The sequence below is a fragment of the Lingula anatina genome, chromosome 4 (assembly GCF_051362555.1).
Source record: "Lingula anatina isolate TDL-2025a chromosome 4, LinAna3.0, whole genome shotgun sequence".
Classification (NCBI taxonomy): Eukaryota; Metazoa; Brachiopoda; class Lingulata; order Lingulida; family Lingulidae; genus Lingula; species Lingula anatina.
The window spans coordinates 12,268,018-12,280,820 of record NC_141770.1 but is presented as its reverse complement, the minus strand read 5'-3'; the positions used below and the strand labels follow the sequence as shown (position 1 = coordinate 12,280,820).

General features: G+C 36.6%; 1 protein-coding gene across 5 annotated transcripts in view; it reads left to right on the top strand.

Moving 5' to 3' along the window:
* The window catches only part of LOC112042664 (uncharacterized), a 174,367-nt gene that overhangs the window by 13,817 nt on the left and 147,747 nt on the right, over positions 1–12,803 (top strand). For 4 of the 5 annotated variants that reach the window (XM_087011774.1, XM_087011775.1, XM_087011771.1 and 1 more), the window contains exon 2: positions 4,125–4,268. In XM_087011774.1, the coding sequence (XP_086867900.1) occupies positions 4,136–4,268 (133 nt within the window). In that variant the 5' untranslated portion in view covers positions 4,125–4,135. Of the gene's footprint in view, positions 1–1,691; positions 1,768–4,124; positions 4,269–12,803 lie in introns of those variants that run through there. The other variant, XM_087011772.1, reaches the window with a different exon arrangement.

Genomic DNA, 12,803 nt, shown 5'->3' with positions numbered 1-12,803 from the left:
CATAAAGCACAGAAAACAGGCACCTGAAATGAAAACCACAAGAAAAGCCATTAGAAAAATATTATCAAACGTGCACACCAATTTCAGGTGCTACAAGACTATGATGAGTAATTTTGAGGTCTGTGCGGCATAATACGAAGATTAGCATACAATGCATTGTATCATTTAACAGCCGTATTTTATGACCCCTTGGAGTAACATATATAGGAAATAATAGTTAAGATACGAGACTCATAAAACTTTGTCTCATAGACCTCATTTTGAGGAAGTTCATCAGGCTTATTTACCTGTAATAGATACTAAAAGTATTCTTACCCCAGAAGACATTTTCATCAGAATAATGATTTGATTCATTTTATTGTCTTATGCATGCTGTTATAAGAGTTATTAAAGAAAAAGAAAAAAAAAAAAAAACCCAAAAAAAGTGAGACTATGGGACCATTCAGAATGAGAAGATTCGAGTGCTAACTGTTCCATGGCCTTAATATGGCAGACCTACATGAAAGGAAGACTGCTTAATCCTGTAATGGTCTCTCCGCCCCTCACACGCCTCCCCACGCATTGTCCCATGACCGATCGATTTTGAGCCGAGATTCAATTACTGTGCCCCTGCAGGGACGATGCGTGGGGAGGCGTGAAAGAGGCGTAGAGACCATTACAGGATTAAACGGTCTTCCTTTCATGTAGGTCTGCCATATTTAGGCCATGGACCAGTTAGCACTCAGATCTTCTCATTCTGAATGGCCTCTATGCTGCCAGTACAGACGTGGAAAGTTTTGAACATATTTCTGGTCGTGTGATCTAGATATGTAGCTGCGGAGCTTGCCTCCTAGGGGCTGTACCCCAAGGATGGTACCCTAGGGGCTCTGTAAAGTGGAAGGTCAAATCCAAATAACACTTTGGATTTAAGTGCCATTTCACTTTTTGCCCCAGCATTGCTATTGAGAATGATCATTTAAATTGACTGAAAATAAAAGTTACATGGGTTGTGTAGAAGACTACTCGTTGAAGTTCCCCTGTGAGTAATAATTTATTATCTTAATTCAAGTACTTTTTTGAGACGTCTCATTATGAAACCCAAGATGTGACCAGTGGGCCAAATTTATTTCTCATTTAAATATTATAAAATTATTTCAAAATTATTAACAATTTTCATACCTTTTGAATTTTTTCAGCATTCTGTTAGGTTTTTTGACCAACTCGACTATAAAGATATTTGTGATTTTGTCTGTAGACCACTACTATACATACAGTAACATCTTTGTTTATAGAGCAGAAAATTTTATTTAATTTTTTCATGGGCACTTAACCAAAGTCTATTTCAAAATGTACTTATCTGAAGTAATCATTGACATAACTTTCCAGTTCTGCCAAACTCGACATCCATGTCTGCATGCTCAGCAAATAAATAGATACACGTAAATTATTAATTTTGGTGAACCTAATCCACTCGTTGAGGTCATCGTGAAGAAGAGTGCCGAGATATGGAGATATGTAGGGGTTGCGTGACTGTGAACTGGCCTGATGTCGCCTTTGATGGATGACGGCAGATCTGTCAGCACTGGAGGGGAAGCCCCTGGATGTCTGGCCATTGACTCACCCATCGAATTAACAATGTACCATTAAACTTCCCCTCTAAAAAACAACATGTGACCAGTTTAAGTGGAGTAAAAGCCGTGGTTAGTGAGCGTACTAGTAGTACAGTCTGTTGTGCTAGGATACCAAGTGTTGCTCACTTATAGTTTTGTTCAAGGCACCTGCTATACAGTAAGTTATTGTTGGTCATGGAGAGGGATTTGTGGTGGATACATGTGCATGTGTTGTAGTACAACTGTGTGTCTGGATAATTGTGTACATTATTAGTACTTCAATTTTCCTTGCACTTTTTTTGAGTTGGAAGAGTCCTCAGTAAGTCTCTCTTTCTCTCTCTTTCTTCCTTCTTTTGTCTTTTGGTTCTTACTTACTTTCACGAGTTGGATGATCCCTTAATTCTCTCTCTCTCTCTCTCTCTCTCTCTCTCCTGTGTACTTACCCACCTATTAATATTGAATAAATGCCTTCTCCCCCCCTCCCCCCTTCCATTTACTCTAGCTCAGTTGCATATATATGGAGTAAACAACATTTACATGTACTACACAAATGTACTCTCATAAGTGTATCCATGCTACTCCCCCCCCCCCCCCACTCGGGATTTTCCAGAATTAATTCTGCCATGTAAATCAGAGTTAGTACTTGTAACACCTGTTGCCTTGTTTACAATACATGCAAGTCATTTTTGTGTGCCCACATAAGCACTGATTATCAGGTCACAAAAGGTGGTGTTAGCAATGAAAAGGATTTGGAGAGGGGTTTGATGGTAAAATGTCTTTCTTTAGTATTTTCTTTTTATTATTTGAAAATATTTTTAAAAAATATTTCTCTAGCTTTAAAGATATATAAGAAAATTAAGTTAATGATTTGTTTATTTACATAGTGATAGGTAATGTTTGCATATAAAAGCTATGAAAGTAAAATGTCAGATGTACCACAAGCATGTGATGTAAAGTCACTGTATCTTACAAGGTTTATGTATCCTTTCCTTCATCCTTTCATTTTTCTTTTCCTTTTTCTAGATTCTTTTGTTATACCTATATGAAAACAATTTCATTAGTTGCAACTTCTGAATTTTCATGGTTTAACCAAAATGATTCTACCATATTTAGTCTTTGTAGAATATATTGTCAATCTGCAGTTTGCACATAAAGCTTTGTGAAAATACTTCGTTTTTTTTTTTTTTTTGCATTAAAATATGGGCAGTGCTACTAAACTTTGAGGTGCATTAACATTCTACTTATGACCATTCAATTTAGTATCATTAGCCTGTTGATCTAAACTTCGAGTCCAATGTTTAAGATCCCATTCCCATACCTAGATCAATCTGGCAGGATCGACCCATCTCTGAGGAGATTCTCGCTAAATTGCATTCGGGCTAAGAGGCTTAGATGTCTGGCATGCCTACTGAAGCTGCTAAACGATAGTTAATTACCCCCCTAATGGCTTCAGTAGGCATGCTAGACATCAGAGCCGCTTAAGCTGAATGCAATTAAGCGAGAATCTCCTCAGAGATGGGTCAATCCTGCCAGATTGATCTAGGTATGAGAACAGAGTCTAAGTCTACTTTGACCCAGGTCAGTAGTATATTCGTAATGAATTTTAAAAAGTGCCTGTTCAGTTACAAAAAAGAAAATGGTCCTGTTTTTAGACCACTAGTTACTCAATGTGAGTGGACTACTGCAGATTTTATCCTGATTTGAAATTTAGACCCAAAATTTTGTGCTGACACTTCAAACAAACTTTCAGTCACAAGCTGCTTGTTAGCTATATGGTTCCTGGGGATCATGATGCTTTTGAATCATTGTCACCATTAAGTACATCATATGACTGAACTCGGTATCAGCAATTACCGGTGGGTGGGAAAATGTGTTTGGATCCATTCCCAATGCAACTATCGCACTAGGTTGTGTAATGTATTTTCTGTCGCACTCAAAGTTAAATGAAAAAGCTTCCAGGAGCCAAGCAAATGTGAAAGTTCATCACTTCCTAGCTGCTTGTGGAGGTGTGTCATTCATTTAATCTAATTGCATTTGACAAGAGTCTTTGTGGAGTTGGATCTTTCTACCTTGTACAGTAGTTTCATTGGGAATATACCCTTAGACTTGTTCCATTTGGTTAGATATTGCAATTTCAATTTGGAAGGCTAAATGAAACCCACTTTATTTGAAATATTCTTGTGCTACTTGTGTCAGGAAATGGAGGAATGCAACCACCCACTTTTTTTTTGTATTGAATAATTCTCTAAATTGAGTTGAGGAGAAAACCTGAGGGGTGGGTGAGTATATATAGGTTACTTCAGAAAAAAAGGAATTGTGCTCAAAAATCTTCTTTTTGAAGTCTTTTCCAACCAAGTTTTTTTTTTATTTTTGTACATAGCAACCATACTGTCATATTTCTGACACAACTTGCACATTCAGATCGGATGCTGAATCAGAATCATGTTCACGTTTTTGTTTTCCCAACATCACATGGTACAATCTTCATGCTGATATGTATATAAAGACCAATATTCTCGTCTTTTTCCTCCTCAGGATCCAGGAACATGTCCGAGCGAGGACGTGTCAATGGGAAGCCGGACTCCCCGGGGATTAGCAGTGACCCTGCAGTAAGACGCAGTGCATTTGTAGTGACCATACCCTCTAGTAAGACTCAAGGTTTGACAGCAGTGCAAACAGGTAAGTGGTTGACGGGTGAGATTGCTGTCGCTGGGGTAGCGCTAACACTCGCCAATTTAGCCAAATGCTAAAATTGACTTAAATTGGCTCAACAAAAAGAGCTTGATTTGACTTCTTTTAGTCAAATTATTACCATTTGTGAAAACAAATTGACAAAAAAGTGGTGATTTGGCTAAACGAAAAAAAATTGCTAGCGCTACCCCAGTGTTCTCACTGTTGGTGTTGTTACTGTGAGACTGTTGTTGGTGTTGTTACTGTTGGTGTTGGTATTATTGTAACTGTGAGTGTTGTTGGTGTTGTTACTATAATGATTGTTTGTTTGGTATTTTTACTGTTGATGTTGCTGTTGTCACTGTTGATGTTATTACTGTAAAACTGCTGTTTTTGGTTTTGTTACTGTTGATGTTGATGTTGTAATGAAACTGATGTTGTCACTGTTTCAGACTGGGAATACAAGGAGATGAATTATTACTTGTCTTAGATATTTAGTTTACTGTAGTTATATCTGTTTATTTATCTAATTTAGTTTCTATAAGCTAAATTAGATCAATAATAAATAGATAGAATTATTAATAGATAAAACAGATAAAGGGAATGTGTAAAAAGATGGGTATGTTTTTATTTTATATTTGGTCTGGCTGTCCCCTGAATCCATAATAAAAAAACCTGTAACTATTTGTTTTGTTCTTTAAAATAGACAGATCCTGGAAATATGATTCCTGGAAATAAGGCCATGTAGAATGTGCAGGTTATCATCTGAATACTAAAAAGCTATTATCACAGTGAGACTAATCATAAATGTTGGCACTAGTAAAGACGCTAAGTACTATCAAGTGTGTCACTGTGTCATGTCCTAAGTAGGAATAGGTTACCTCTAGCTTATACAGGTGGACGCAACAGGTGGTTTTTGCAGAACTGTTATGTAGTTAGGCCCACACTTGGGCATACAATTTTCTACAGAGGTAATAATAATGATAAGAAATGATAATAATAACTATAATTATTATTAAATGATAGACACTGATTTGATTAAATAAGTTATTTGCTCTATTTAAGAACTGGTAGTGAAATCTAAGACTAGAGGATAATGGCAAATGCTATTCTTGATCATTTTTAATTACAGCCATTTGTGGACTAAAAAAAGAACATTTCGTATTTTGTGTAGAAAAAGTCTATCTTACACAATCATGAAATTGGGCAATGCTGCTTAATGGTCAACTCCAGAATTAAAAATTCAGAATTGGCCAAGGGACTTACAAAGGATGCTATTTCAAATGTTTGAATATTTAAAAAACTTTTCACGTTTTCTTTTAATAATTAAAAAAAAAAATAGGTATGAATTTTTTTTGTTGTGCCCATAAAGCAACTGTGAAAAAATTTCAACTTAAGATTATTGACAGATTTATTGATTTATTTTCTGTCTTAGACATAGGTACCTATTTGCTTCTCATTGCATAAGAAAAATTTGATCTGGCTCTAAACACATTTTCAAAAGAGCCTCACTCATGTATGTCCATTACAGATAATACACAATTTTATATACAGACACTGTGTAATTGAAGATATTCTGATCACTGTGAAAGACACCATGATTGGATTATTTTTTACAAAAGTTATTGCTAACTAAAATGTGCCTGATTGTTTTAACAACAAAACGGGGATGCCGGCTTTTTCCATTAAATGGCTGTATATTTACCAGCTAACCTGTCTAGTTCATCAATGTGTCGTTTATGAACATCTACAAGTAAGCATGATCTTAATAATGTAATTTTAAAAGTTGTAGAAGTCAGTTCACTCCCATGGCCTAGTTCCAATCTAGCTTTTTTTAAAGCTTAATTTGCCACAGTACATTAACTTCCTAAATTGTCAAATGACAGAAGAGTTGAGGTCCTGTGGCCATGTTTGGTTATATAACCAGGCTATGTAGTAGCTTGTTTACTTGTGTAAATCTAATGTATGCACCATGAATGGAAAGATGAGAACAGGGGTTTTGTTTATTGCTGAAGATCAAATTGTTTCACTCAATTACTGCTTATCATCCACTTCTGCCTGATCATCTTGTAGAGACTGTCAGACTGACGACTCAATTATGTATATTGCCCAAACTCTCTCTCTCTCTGTGTGTGTGTGTGTCAGTTAGGCTCTATTTGAAATTAAAACTAAACTATCTTTGTTCAAAATGCAACATCATGCGCTCATTGTCAAGGCAGTAATTAAATGAATGTATTCAAGTCTTAACAGCTTTAAGGAACTTTGTTTCCTTGTTACTGTTTGATTATTAATGTATGTTGCCTATACTGTGTGGGCTTCATAAATGTTACTTTGTAGTGGCATGAAATGTCATTATATTATATTTGTAAACTGAGACATTATTTCCGTGTGTTTGTTCATCAGGTTTAATGTCCCGTATAAGATTACTATTATGTCTAAAATGAGAGCAGGGTTCCCATTAGCATAACTTTTTGGAGGTCGGTCCGAGCTCAAAATGAGCCCAAAATTCATATAATAGTTGACAATCTGGAATGACAAGGAAGATGAGTCAGCACATTTGGCTGTACTTTTAATATGGGGATTGGGTGAAAATTGTGTCCTTTTTTTTTTATGCTTTATTAAAATTTCTTTTTGAGATTGCCTCCCTGTATGCAGAAAGTACAGGCCTTCCCAACTACCAGACTCGGCACCTACGGGTCTAGAATAAACCGGTATATCTGACCACACTACCCGTTTTCAAGGTGTGTGTCAGATCGCATAAAAGAGTATCATACCCTATCACAAATTCTGTAAGCCTACCTGTCATCTGGGTATCGCGCCTCGTTTTCGTCAAGTAGGAGTCGCATGAATACAACAGACGACTCCCTCAATCAGGGGGTGGAAACGCGCTACTTATATGATTAAGACGAGCCTAGCCGTCAGTACCGGTTATTGTTTTGTGGCCTTGAGGAGCAATTAGGTTTGGTCGTTGCGGCACGCATCAACAGTAGTTGAACTACTGGGTCTTTTGTTTTTGACAACTGTTCACTCGTCATCGAGGCGCTTGTTCAAGACTACAGGCTGATATCTACTAGTACTACCAGTGGCTTCATTAGTAACGTTCCCACAATACTTAAGTTTTCTGTCCGTGCGTACAAACCCTGAAAAAGGACAGCCGCGCTGACGAGAACAATGGACGTTTCTCACCCCTCTCACCCCTCTCTCCTGCCCTCAATCTCGTCCATCCCGGTAGTCACGAAAATATTTAACCCCCGACAGAATATGCTTCTGCTATCAAAATTAGGTCTACTTTTCTAAATTAATATATAAGTTTGCAAGTTCTTATTTACAAAACATCATTGGCTATGTCCGAACCTAAATTTTATGTTAAAAATTGCGGTACTGTCAGATTTTAGCATAAACAGAGAAAATTGCAGCAGCGCATGAATCTAGATGAGATGCACTACTTTCCAACCCCGCTTAGGATCATTGCTATCACATCGCGCACCAGGCAAAATCGGTGTGGTGGCTGATACTCTGTAATGCGATCTGACACACACCTTGAAAACGGGTAGTGTGGTCTGATAAACCGGTTTATACTGGACCCGTAGGTGCCGAGTCTGGTAGTTGGGAAGGCCTGAAGTAGAAATTACAAAAGTAAATGGACCAAAGATGCATTTTATTTGTATTTCTCAGAGGTTACCAGTATGATGATTGGTGAAGATTCTACATCTTGAGCTTGCTAGGAAATATGACTAAATTGATCAAAGACATTTTTTTAGAGAAGCAATTGCTGCACAGTGTTTCCAAAAATGGAATTCGTCTTGATTTTATCTGTTGTTAGGATTTTGTTAGAACTGGTTCATTCTTTACTTGTCAAGATTAATGAATCACTTTTTTTAAAAAAATAAGATTTATGAATGAGTTACAACAATATCTGTTTTGATTTATAGTCAGTTTTTTTTCAAAACCCATTGTTATTGTGGATAATTTTTTTCTGATTTATAAAAAGCAAGACCAGAACACTGGCACCATCAAGTCCACCATATAACATATCAAGAATGCAAATTGTTCAGTGCACTGATATTGAACTCAGTTTATTCAGAAACTGATCATATTTAGCTTTGATTATGCCCCAGTCACGATGTTAACATGGGCGAGGTGACGATGTGAACATAGGTGAGGTGACGGCCTCCCTAATGCACACAATCCATTCATTCACAATCATGCTTTCCGCAATGGAAATAACAGCTGTACTAATGAAGCCGTGAGAAGACATGTTCACAACCAACCTAACTTGAACAGAAAAGAGACCGAATTGACATCTCCATGTGAGCTGGTCGATTTAAGTCTAATTAAGAATACAAAGGCCCAGTGGGACTATTAAAGATGCATACAAAGTCAATTTTTTGTCACAAAAACCAACCAAATGCCAGCATATAGTTTCAAGTAGTATAACTAAGAGAATTACCAAAAGGCATTGTTTAATTTTACCCGAAAATGAGGTTTGAACGGATTTTTCTGCTGGCATTCTAAACTGTATGTCAATGGGGCAGGAAAGTAGGTCACGAAAGTAGGTTAAATTTACAACCAAAAATTTAAAGAAAGGAGCAGTCTATAGGTATTTTATGGCTGATCGAGTGATCTATTCAGTTTATCCCTTGGCATGTAGAATTTATTTGAGTCATAAAAGAATCTAGTAGAAGAGGTTTACATGTGTTACTGGGAATCCACGCTCCACCGATGCTCGGTTCGTATGTACCTTTAAAGGGTCCTGTACTCTGACGTAACCAAATAAATGTTCACATAAATCATATTTTTCATACATACATTTTATGGTCAACTTATTTTATGATGTCAGTTTAATTTAGGATTGATGTGAACTGCCTGTGAATGCAGTTAACTGTGTGAGGTCTCTATAAAGAAACCATGAAGCATGTGTGTGGCATGCCAAAAAAAGACCATTTGATTTTTTTTAAATAAATTGTGGGCAGCATTGGCTTGGTAAGCATGTTGTTGCAGTTTGGAATTGAATGTCAAATATTGTAAGACTTCGATGTATGGTGTTTGTAAATGACATTTGAATTATGAGTTGCTCTTTCAGTTTCTGGTTTCTTTTTCGTGAAATTAGATTTGAGAGTGCATATTTTTATTCTGATAATTTTAAGCTATTGGCAGTTTCAGTCATGGAAAAATACAATTGCATGATGCTAACACCTCTGAGTGTTTATCAAATTAAGAATATCATAAACAGTATTGTGAGTAAATCTGTAGTTTTGTGCTTGGAACATGATTGATTTTTTCCATTGATATTTGTTGAGTAGAATTTATTGATAAGGATGGATTTTTATATACATAACATATAAATCCACAACATAGTTTCAACTGAACAGTAAACTGGCATGAAATAAAATGATTTTTTTTTCAAGAAATTTTCTGAAAGATTTTTGCAATTTTTGAAGATTTAAGTGATACACAAATGAGAAACTTAACGCAAAACCTGCAAGCAGAGTTAAAATAAAAACTTGTAAGCAGCGTACTGTAGAATTAGGAGTTGTAAAAGTGGGCCACCCTGCGTAACCTGGATGACATCCCCTCATGACAGGAAGTCTAAGGCCAACTACAAAATATTGTAGTTTCCTCTAACTGAACCCTCCCTTACTAAAACCTTTTGTAGTACATTTGCTACTTTGCTTTATCGGAATGTAGCCTAATTTTGGAAATAAAGTTTACAAAAAATTATGTAATTTTTTAGGAGGAGGAGGAGAAGAGGGAAATGGGGAGGAGGGGGGAGAGAGTAAAAATTTGGATTAGGAAAGGGGGTGGGTAGAATTAAAGTCGTCCAAAGAGAAAAACAAAAATATTTCTCTTGGTGACCTGATTGCAAAGACAAGGACGCCAGGGTTCTTCCACAGGGAGGGAATAGTTGTGGGTCTGGGCTTCTCTTATGAAAATTAACATGGAAATGGACGATGTCGTCTGTTACGAAAATTGATATTTGTCTGAAAATAGTGCCAGAGTTCACAGGCTAAGTATGCAGCCTGCTTGTAAACGAAGAAAATGGAAGTCAGTTTAGTCACACTAGTAAAAACTGAGTGTACTCCCACATTCTTTTTTTCTTTTGTGGATAAAAAAAAAGATGTAAAGAAGATGTGTAATTGTAGAATTCAAAGGTGAAACAATGTTTGGTTCAGGAGGTGATGAATAAAGAGTCCTGAATAGAATATTAGATTAGATTAGCGTTGATTTTCGATTCAGGTTCCTACTGGATCCTCTTTATCGGACTCTTCCTCCAAAACTAACTTGTGACTTCCGATGATGTTAATTTCGGACCTATAATTGTCATATTTGAGTTCCTGGTCATCCCACCACTTGTCTAATCTGTTCTTAAAAGAGTTGAGGCTTTTTGCCCTGACAACTTGATCGAGTAGGCTATTCCATATTTGTGTTGTACGCACAGTGAAGCTGTATTTTCTCAAGTCTAATTTGGCTCTTTGACGGAATAGCTTGAAACAATTTCCTCTATTACCAGACCTATGTGAATGACTGGACCATAATTAAGTAAAATCTCTAGTTGATTTATGGTATATCCCAGTGACTAGTTTATACATCTCAATCATGTCCCCTCTCACCCTCCTATAGCTAATATATCTAACCTTTGTTGCTGATCATGCGTGTATGTCTGGTAGTGTTATTTGGATGTCACTCATTTCTAATAAATTTAAAAGAAAACAAACAAATGGTATCCGACATTCCCACTTCTTGAAAATAAAATATTTTTTGACATTTTGTCAAATATTTCATTATTTCAGGCCTATGTTGTGAAGGTCACTCATATTATAAAAAGCTTGATGTCTTTTTTTTCTCAGTTTTAACTTTTAGTTCAACACTGTTGCTTTAAATTATTTCACTAAGAGAAAAAAAGTTGAACTGGTAAAACCAGGGCTTTCGGACGAGTTGCATTTGGTTTACCTTAACCAACTTTTTAAAAGGCATGATAAGTCATTTAGAATAATTTCTGAACATAAAAACTGAAGAAAGGGTCTGGTCAGGTGTAGATGTGCCTTACTTTTTTGGTTGCCATTGAAACTTTGTGTTGTCCTTTTGTCTCTTGCCACTTGGACAGAATAATAAGGGATGGAGATGGGAGAGAGGATTTAGTCATACTCTGTTATAGTTCTACATTTCAGCAGCTCTTGAAGCATTTTCGTTGGGTCTCCACTGAAACAGTTTCAGGAAGGTTTTGTTTTTCTTCCTGCTCACTTTATTGTAGAGTATGGTACTTGTGGATTGTATTTTGACAGGTCTTGCTGGGGGCACCTGAACAATGTTACCAAATTTGTCAGTTTAAAAGTCAGTTTGCAAGTGATACTTAAGGCCTGTCAGGGCTAGAACAGCGGGATAACTGAAGCAGTTTAGCACAAATTTCAAACCTTCACTTTGTAATGGGCTGTCTCATTTGTTCTCTCTCTCTCTCTCTCTCTTTCTCTCTTAATATATGAATCAATGTATGACATATATTTTTTTTATAATATAAAGACTTATAAAACTTTTTAAGATCTCCTGATCTTAATATCTCCTTATAGTTATTGTATTCAGTGAAATGTATCTCCTAATCTTGAAATCTCCTGGTACGTATTGTTTTCAACACATATTGCAATCTCCGAAATATTTTAAATTTTGAATATTTATTTATTATTTTTGCTCTCATTGAAATGTCCCTGGAAAAAAATTCGTTGGCTAGCTGCTTGACTACCCTTTGTTTGTTGGTGGCGGTCTTGTTCAAAATGAGCATGAACACGTGGGCCAATTGATCCTCGAAATTCAAAAGTGTAACAAGCTCTCTCATCTGTGCCCCAGACTTTGACTCACCTGTGTTACCTGGATGCAGGATTGTGTCGGTCTGTCAGCATTGTATTAAGACCAACTGCAGGTCCTTGCCGTTTACTGGTGTCAAATAGAATTGTCAGGAAATATTAAATATTCTTTTTGAAAGTTTACAGAGCTGTTGCTTGCACGGGTCTGATCACTAACGCATAGCTATATGGCTGTTTCTGCAAGTTTTACAAGTTTCCACACATTTTCACAAACAATATTCTGTACGACTTAAAATCTTTTTTTTTTTGTGAGAGGATGGAGTCTTAGGCATCAGATCAGCCCAGCCCCCCTGTAACAGTGCATTTAGATTTAATTTTTGTGTCTATTAAATCAAATTTTCTTGTGCTGGTAACTTGTTCAGAATGGGATTCACTTTTTACAGCTGTGAAATATTTAAATGAATTAGATTAATTGACTAATTTCAGAGCCTCATTACACTTGAATTTGGGGGTGGGGGTAGGGGGGGGGGTAGATTTAGGACAGGTTGTTAGCCAGTGAAGGCTGCATGAATTTTACAAAATTGCCCCTCCGCGGCCTTCAACGTTTGCTGGCCTTAGTAAGTCCTTGTCCTGTCTTATCAAGTCCTAATGGGATCAAACTCATGAACTTATTTAAATGAAATTTGCCTGTTTATATGTATTTCTTAAAAAATAACATGGCAGCCTGCCTGCATAACTCCCTGCAGCC